This window comes from Ctenopharyngodon idella, chromosome 20 (genome assembly GCF_019924925.1).
Source record: "Ctenopharyngodon idella isolate HZGC_01 chromosome 20, HZGC01, whole genome shotgun sequence".
NCBI lineage: Eukaryota > Metazoa > Chordata > Actinopteri > Cypriniformes > Xenocyprididae > Ctenopharyngodon > Ctenopharyngodon idella.
Genome location: NC_067239.1, coordinates 20,720,034 through 20,729,470, shown reverse-complemented (window position 1 = coordinate 20,729,470; position 9,437 = coordinate 20,720,034). Strand labels below are relative to the sequence as shown.

At 35.6% G+C, this 9,437-nt stretch overlaps 1 protein-coding gene across 9 annotated transcripts in view; it reads right to left on the bottom strand.

Moving 5' to 3' along the window:
• Positions 1-568: 568 nt before the first annotated feature.
• The window catches only part of otofa (otoferlin a), a 66,074-nt gene continuing 57,205 nt past the window's right edge, over positions 569-9,437 (bottom strand). For 3 of the 9 annotated variants that reach the window (XM_051876279.1, XM_051876281.1, XM_051876280.1), the window contains 5 exons: positions 8,556-8,654; positions 5,354-5,595; positions 4,988-5,166; positions 4,760-4,860; positions 1,284-3,716 (listed from right to left, as the gene is read on the bottom strand). In XM_051876279.1, coding sequence (XP_051732239.1) covers positions 3,536-3,716; positions 4,760-4,860; positions 4,988-5,166; positions 5,354-5,595; positions 8,556-8,654 — 802 coding nt within the window. In that variant the 3' untranslated portion in view covers positions 1,284-3,535. Of the gene's footprint in view, positions 1,212-1,283; positions 3,717-4,759; positions 4,861-4,987; positions 5,167-5,353; positions 5,596-8,292; positions 8,392-8,555; positions 8,655-9,437 lie in introns of those variants that run through there. The other 6 variants (XM_051876278.1, XM_051876282.1, XM_051876283.1 and 3 more) reach the window with 4 other exon arrangements.

Here is a 9,437-nt window from a genome sequence, read left to right as displayed (position 1 = left end):
TGAGGTGGCAAAATAGTTTTATGAAATGTGCAAAAGTAATTATGTATTATAACAAAAGTAATATATAATGACTAAACGTTGCTATTTTCTTTTCCAATACACCCACGTGACCCATTTTAATGTAAGATACTTGTGATATTTATAATGCTATAGGCTACTTATCATACTTATGTAATAATAAAATATACAAACCAAGGCGCATGTTCAGAGAAAGATTTTAATTTCAGCCATAATATTATAAAATTAACATAATAGGTAGGAAGTAACTTTAAGAAACATCCTTACATTAAGAGCATAAAAATATAAGGGTGTTCTTCAACTAAGGGCACTTTTTATAATATCCCTGTGATTTATCAAAACCACCAAATTCCAAAGTTTTTATTACATATTTAAACCCAAGACAATATAAGCTATTTTAAGTAAATATAACCATTTTAATATTATGATTGTGCATGTCTACAATGTACCTTTTAGTCAGTAATTGTGTAAAATTAAGCAAATAACATGATGAACATATTATATAACTATTTATAATACATAAAATGTCAGCTGTGAAATTAGACTTAGCAAAGGTCAACCATTTTATTCCATTAAAATGTCATTTGCATTACTTCTACCACAGAATGTTATCAAACACAATACAAGTTGAGATGTGGTGGAAATGTTCATGACGTTCAGAAATAAGACTAAAATTTAAATATTCGTGATGCATGCATAGACACTGTTAAACATTGTAATTAGACAAATTAATTATATCAAAGTTTGCCAAAAGAACTTATAGTTGAGGAACAGCCATAAAAAGCCTCCATACATACTGTTGTCAAGAGCCAAACACCATTTAATAATATTAATAACAGACAGATGATCTCATACTCACATTTGCCTACAATATACTGTATATAATGCCATGTATTTGTAAATGAGTGTATTTAAATGCATTTAATCAGCAGTGATTTTAAGTGATGACATCCATTTCAATAATCTGTTTTGCGCCTATTGTGCTGGTAGCATGTGATTGATCAGGTTATCCTGAGATGTTGAAGATCTTCTGGGTGAAAGCTGAAGGCAGAGAAAAGAACAGGAGGCCCAAAAAGATCAGCCCGGTTATGCTGAGCAGAGTCACCACTGTGGCCAACTTATACTGCCGCCAACCCATTATGCAGGTCACCCGTATTGGACTCAACAGCCACGACAGGCTAGTAGTTGGACGACTGTGTGAAAGAGAACAGGGTTTTATCTCACACACATACATGCATACCCACACTATGGAAACAAGAAACATGTTTTTATCTCAATGAGTTCATTTTATTGTCTTCATACAGACAAAAATAAATAAATCAATCCATATTGCACACTTGTAAACAAGAATTAAAAATACACTCTTTTTATATAAACAAGCCATAATCAGTGCAAACAAGTCTATGGTCAAATGGCATTCATTAAATAGAGCAACAGTACATAGCAAGCAAACAAGTACATACCAAGTAAATATACACAGCAAGCAAAATCAACAGTAGGAAGTAAAAGAAAGAGCATTCTATTGTGTTATTTAAACTTGAAATGTCAAATGAAACATCATTCCCCTACTAGTGTCTGTGTGTTTCTCTAAAGGATAAACAATGTTATCTTACTGGAGTGCAGAAGATTTGTGTCATGGACTGAAAGTGCAAACATCAAGGCAAAGTGTAATCAAATAACATAGTGTATATATGAGGCCTACAACCCTATCATACTTTGTTTTAGACCATAGCCACCGATGAACAAGTCGACTTTTTTTTTTTAGACAAAGTTGCATGCTTATTGTGCTTTTAGCAGCAACACATACACGTCTAGACGATAACAACAAAATCTAAGAATCTTAAGCAATGCATTCATATGAACATTTGAACGGATACCAGAAACGCTAGTCCAGCCAGTTTATTTAATTTTGTACCAAAATAAACAGTGCTGCCTTCATTTTCTCCATACGATTAATCAATCTTGAAATGTACAAATAGAAAGATAAATAACATAATTGATCTTTTCCTGGTAAGACATGCAAATTGATACCGAAAAAGTCAAGATATTTGATACGTTATGCTTAGAGTGCAACTATGAAGGATGGTAAACTCTTGAGATATCATTTGAAAATAAAAGAAGTGCTGTAAATTGTAACCAAATATTAGAAAAGGGACACTTGAGAGGTCAAGGGCAAATTAGAATCTCTCAAATGAACCTTTCTGACCCCTCTTTAGGCCCCAAGCAGCTTCTTGACCAGATAGCCTGGCATGCTGTAGAGAAACAGGCCCACCATGATCAGCAGCAGCAGAGCCAAGACGATCTTGATGATGAGCCACTTGTAGCGGTTGCATATCAGGTAACGGATGGCCTTCAACGGGCTCAAAAACCACAGGAAGGTGGTGTCAGGCCGGCTGTGATTGGAAGTGGTGGAGGTGGTGAAGGGGTTGCAGGTAAGAAGTAGTGAGTTGAAAGGTGAAACCATGGATGATGGAGGAAGAGAGGTAATACAAATGTTAGTGGTTAGTAAGATGACTGGTAACAAGACTGAAAAGTTGTAAAATCTCTTAAAGGCATATTAACCATTTAAAGGGATAGTTCACTTAAAAATAAAAATTTGTTAACGTCACAGTGAACATGAATATTGAATATTGCAGTGTTTATTATAAATGTACATATATATAACTCTCACTTGCAATGACATCTGTTCTCTGATGATGTGTGCGCCAGCGCACTCACATGAGATTGCAGCTATTACAAACCACAACGATCCAATCAATTCCCGATGGACAAAATCAAGTCCCACCCTGCATTTTTTTTCTTGTTGGAGAGGCCGTTTCACTAGGATATATATAAATCCCAATAGTAAATGCCATTCCAAACCTGTATGACTTTTTTTTTTGCTGAGCACAAAAGAAGATATATTGAAGAATGTTTTTTGTCTATACAATTAAAGTAAATGGGGTCCAAACAACACTTTTGTGTTTCACAGGTAAAAGAAAAAGCCACACAGGTTTGGAAGGACAAGAGGGTGAGTGAATGATGGCACAATCATAAACTATTCCACAGAGCTGATAAAAACATTCGCCTAGGTCTGCCGCGTGTGTGAGCGATACTGTAAATTTGCAGTGGATTTAGCTCAGAGAAGTAAAATGACAGGCAACAAAGATAAGTTCAGAAAGCACAGTAGCAAACAGTCGACTAAAAATATCATAAAATCCATAATAAATAATTCAAGTCTTTGCCCAAACAGACAACCAGAGGCAAATGACAACCTCGAAGACTCGAGGTACAACATAGCACACAGATATGCAGTAAGAAAGAGTTGGGATGACAAAATGGAAAACATTTAATCACCCACAATCCCTCAGGTCAATGTTGTAGGCCTTTAAAAATGGTATGAGTAACAAAAAGACAGAAATACACTGTGAAAGTTGACATTGCACAGCTTGAGCTTAAAGGTTTGCTCAGAGAGAGACAGAAAGCAGAGAAAACAGAGGCAGTGAGAGTGGGCTACCAGTGGTCTTCCCCTCTCTCCTCACGCCCCTAGGAGTTTCTTGACCAAGTATCCAGGAATAGAGTAGAGGAAGAGCCCAACGAGGAGTAGGAGCAGCAGCAGGGCCAGAGCCTTCAGGATCAGCCAGCGGTAGTTGTGCCAAATGAAGTATCGTATGGACTTCAGAGGATTCATGAACCACATTAGACTGGTGTCTGGACGACTTTTTCCAAAACAGGAATGGGGGTTGGAATGAAGGAAACGAGTGGGAAAGGGTAGGCGAGGGAAAGGGCAGTCACAGGAGGAAGGAAGGATGTGAAAGAGGAGAGTGGGAGTATTAGAAAGGGAAGTTAACACTTTCAGGGGGGCATTCTTCACTGGAGAGAACGCTTCTGACTTAAGCCCACTTTATGTGTCAGTGTTTGTGCCCTACCTATAATTATCTACAGTATTTATAAGGGCTATATTCTATAGCTGTATAATTAGCACATCCTCATCAGTTAGACTTTATAACCGAAATAATCCATGTATGCTGTCTACTATGAAAGCATGTTTCCACCTCAGACTAATAAATAAATTAATAAAAGGGTAAATGTTTTGTATTTTAATATTTTAAAGTTCTTTTAAACATTCTATTCATCAAAGAATCCTGAAAAAAAAAATTGTATCTCAGATTCCACAAATATTTTAAGCAGCACAACCATTTTAACATTGATAATAAGAAGAAATGTTTCTTGAGCACCAAATCAGCATATTAGAATGATTTCTGAAGGATCATGTGACAATGATGTAATGGTCTGCGTTTCCATCACAGGAATAAATTACATTTTAGAATATATTAAAATAGAAAATAGTTATCACAATGTTATACGTTTCAATCAAATATGCAGCCTTGGTGAGCATATAGTCAGAAAATTCTTTCAAAAACATTAAAAAATCCTACTGAGCCCAAACGATAGTGTATCTCAGTTTCAACGTATTTCTCATAACTGCAAATGTATTTCTTATACTAGCTATTTTATATCTCACAACTGCAACTTTATGTTTCACAGCACAACTTTATATCTCACAAACTTTATTTTAAAATTTATCTCACAATTACCCTTTTATTTTTTACTCTTGATGCAGAAACAGACTTTCATTGTCTACTCTAGAGTATATGAGATATAATATATTGCATTTTTATACATAAACTGAAACTGCATTGTTTTTCAGCACCATGTGAGCGGAAGCAATTGTGTGTACATGAGCTGCTTTATATCTTACTTTGGTTTCTCAAGTGGCTCAGGTTCGTTCCGTCCAAGGCCGACTGGACTTTTCTCTGCCTCCTCCGCTGTCATTAGATGGAGCTCTGCCTCCACTTTTCCCTGCAAGCACGACATGGTTGGAATGTTAATGAGGTAACCTTATGCAATCATTTCAATACACAACATGCTGGCTAATTATCAAGCAGTAGTCAAATAACATTTAGATAATTGTATTGTATTAACTCACCGTGAGCTCAAATTCATCATTCTCATCTCGAGCCACAAATGGCCACCAGCCCTTCACTCTCTTCTGTTTGAAGATGGAAATGGTAGGCAGCTCATGTTCTTTGAGAACCATGTTGAGAGAGCACTGCTTGGCTGTTTTTGCCCCACGGGGAAACTTATTTAAGTCCAACTCAATCGCACCTGTGGAAATAATCACAGGCGGCATGAAAAATGTATTTTGATTTGGAATGAAATGAAACACATGAACTTTTAATTGAGCACATTATTAACGAGAATAATTCAATTATTCTTCAAACCCAAAATTATTTTGCAAATAAGTAAATACCTAATAATATGTGTGCTTTGTCTTTTTAAATTGTGAGCATACCCAGGAAATCATCAGCAGAGAAGTGGTCAGCATCCCATACTTGAAGAGTAAGTCGAGCAGGAATCTTGTACTCTGTCTCATCCCAGGAAAACATAGATTCCTTCTTGGAGATGACTATCTTCTCCTCAGCCATGAGATAGTCAAAGGGGAAAACAAAGCGCCAGTTGAAGTTTCCCTCTCCAGTTAGAGAGTGATAATGCACATCTGTGTCCTGTTTATCTTCCTGCTGTCCTTTTAGCCAGCTGAGCAGGGAGACGATTTTCAATTGTTAGAAGTGGCACAATAATCTTTTAATATTTATACAAAAATATACAAGCATTACAAACATACCACATATGGTCATCAATGACTTCTTGTATAAGTCACTTGATAAAACATGCACAAATGTTCTTTTAAAGCAGAGGTGTAAAGAGTACCTGAAAACCATACTTGAGTAAAAGTACAGATACCTTACAGCGAAAATGACTCCATTACAAGTTACAAGTCATCAATTCCAATACTTGAGTAAAAGTCTTAGAGTATCTTATTTTAACAGTACTTAAGTATTTTACTCATACTGAATGTAGGCTCAAAGATGAACTAGTCCTGGACACCTGAGAGACATGCTGGTAAAAAGAAGAAACAATTGATTTGTAAGATGAGAAATCATGTTTATTTTTTAAAATCAAAATAAAACTGAACACCTCAATATTGCAATAAACAAGGTCGACACAACAGCCTCTTAAACATCTACAAACTCTCAGGTCTCAGTTAAGCACAAGTGCACAAAAAGGCCATAAGTAAACCAATATCCTTCAAAAAGGTCTCGTCAATATAGCGGATAAATAAAATAATGTTAAGTAAAATTAAATAGTCAAAGTCTACTTGCACTGGATGTGCTGGTTTCGGCCTCATTATGACCTCATTTGATTAATCAAACACCTATGATTCAGCAACTACCTGCTAATGCACTCACATTCACGTAAAGTAGCCTTGTTGACAAGTTTGGGTGAGTAAGGGGAAAACGCACAAGATATAGTACCTTCAATGCCCTTAGATGACGATATCACTTCTTTATAGCAGAAACAAACTGCTGCAGAAAAAGTTAGGTGTCATGAAAAATGTAATGTGTAACTGCAACACTCGTTATAAATGTAGTGGAGTAAAAAGTACATTTACTTGTTCAAAAATGTAGTCAAGTAAAGAGTAAAAGTTGCCAATATCTTTGATACTCAGTACAACTACAAAGTAGCCAAAAAGATACTTAAGTACAGTAACTAATTACATTTACAGTAACTAATTAATTACTTTACACCTCTGTTTTAAAGTGCATTTAGATATTTGTAAATGTGTGAAATGTACAGACAAAAATACTGAATGGACAACATGCATATAATAGCATTTATACATATCAAGTTGATGCTCCATACTGCATCAGGAAACTGAACAAAATAAAAATACTACCCCGTGGTCATTGCAGTTAGATGTTAGTTCACCCAAAAATGGAAATTCTGTCATTAATTACTCACCCTCATGTCGTTCCAAACCCGTAAGACCTTCGTTCATCTTTGAAACAAAAATTAAGATATTTTTGATAAAATCCGATGGCTCAGTGAAGCCTCCTTTGACAGCAAGGTAATTAACACTTTCAAATGCCCAGAAAGCTACTAAAGAAATATTTAAAACAGTTTATGTGACTACAGTGGTTCAACCTTAATGTTATGAAGTGAAGAGAATACTTTCTGTGCGCCAAAAAAACAAAATAACGACTTTATTCAACAATATCTAGTGATGGGTGATTTGAAAACACTGCTTCATGAAGCTTCGAAGCTTTATGAATCTTTTGTTTCGAATCAGTGGTTTTAAATCAGTGGTTTTAAACTGTTTTAAATATGTCTTTAGTAGCTTACTGGGCATTTGAAAGTGTTAATTATCTTGCTGTCAAAGGAGGCCTCACTGAGTCATCAGATTTTATCAAAAATATCTTAATTTGTGTTCCGAAGATTAACAAAGGTCTTACGGGTGTGGAACGACACGAGGATGAGTAATTATTGACAGAATTTTCATTTTTGGGTGAACTAACCCTTTAAACATTTTAATAAAGTCCGAATTAATACATATATATTAATAAAATATATATATTTTTTACTATAAAGTGCAAAGAATATGTACTGTAGATCACCAACGTATTACTAGGAAGAGTTATGTGCTTGTAACTCTTTAATAATATCATTTGAAAGAGAGTGCATGTAATTACAAACACACTCTCTGGAAATAGAAAAGAAAAATAGATGCTTGACCTGACATCTAGTCAATTATCTGCACTTAAGTTGTGAGGCTTGCATCTGTAGAGCTTACCAGTTTGAAAGAGTAGTCTGTCCCAACAGCATTACATTATATAGGGCTAATGTATTATGTACTGTAGCTCTTTGAACCATTAGTAGCCAACTATATGGATCAGATACATGCATAATTGTATGCGTAACTTTACAAAATACATAGATTCAGTCCTTAAGAAAAATGTTGGTATGCAAATGCCACATGTCAGATAGGTTTTGGCATGCAAACAGACATATCTTGTGCTTTCATGCAGTATTTGATACTGTGAAAGACATCTCAGTCCCCAAGACATACTAAACAAAAATGGCTCTATAAACCAAGACCATACCAGTTATTAAATATTACATTAATTATTACATATACATTTTTTATTAATATTTTTATATCAATTATCAAGGGAATTTAACTGAAAATACAATTGAATTAATGTAAATAATATTATCAAATTAAATCAGAGGTGATAACTAAAAAGCAGCATCATTTTGAATGATATGGTCCTGTTTAACTTGGATCTGCATGGAAGGTGGTATTCGTTCATTGGTTGTGAATGGAAGGGGGAGGTACAAATTTCTGCAGGCGGTGGGCAGAGCGGTCAAGCCATGCGATCGTATCGTCTTTACCCCCTGACATAGATGTCAGACATCTTCTCTCCTGTCATGAAAGCATCGTCCTCTAGAACTACGTCATCAGTGTTCCAAATAATAACACGAAGCTCAAAGCTAGATAACAGCACAGCAATGACGTGGGGGGCAGGGAGGGGGGATAGACAAAATAACACCCAACGCAACAAGACAGACAAACAACAAAAGGAAACAGAAACAAAAAAACAAAACAAAAGGTACCCGATTAACCACACACTTTTCACACACCTGCCCATACCTACCCCCTCACAAATATGTCACTGGACTTTTCCCCTGTGAAGTAATCATCATCTTCCAGAATTACCTCGTCAGTATTCCATATTATCACCCTGAGCTCATATCTGGGAGATGAGTGGAGGGGAAGGAAAAGAATGGGATCATCATCTCACAACCTAAAAATGTAACTGGTTTGATTCAAATGAAAAATATTACTTAAGAGTATAATTCAATATAACCAAAGTAAAAAGGTAAAAACTGCTCCGTAAAGACTTGTGATTGACCTTTTTACTTCCTTAATGCAAGTTCCCGGTCTTGTAATTGATTCAAAATTGTCTTCATAATCAAAACGTAATAGTCTGCTCTTTCTCTGAAATGACTTTCCTTTTTTAAAATTTAGTCTGTGTGCACTAATGGATAATGGTATTGAATATGCAAATAGCTTTTAGGCATCATTTTAGCAAACTCAGGTCTGGCTCTATTCTGTAGCGCTCACTTTTCCCGAGACAATCCTGTCCAGATAAAATCAGGTTCCGCTTTACAATTTTTTTGTACTTTTAAAGGGTTAGTTCACTCAAAAATGAAAATAATGTAATTTATTACTCACCCTCATGCCATTCCACACCCGTAAGACCTTCGTTAATCTTCGGAACACAAATTAAGATATTTTTGTTGAAATCCGATGGCTCTGTGAGGCCTCCATAGCCAGCAATTTCCTCTCTCAAAATCCATTAATGTACTAAAAACACATTTAAATCAGTTTATGTGAGTACAGTGGTTCAATATTAATATGATAAAGCGACGAGAATATTTTTGGTGTGCCAAAAAAACAAAATAACGACTTATATAGTGATGGCCGATTTAAAAACACTGCTTCCTGAAGCTTCGGAGCATTATGAATCAGCGTG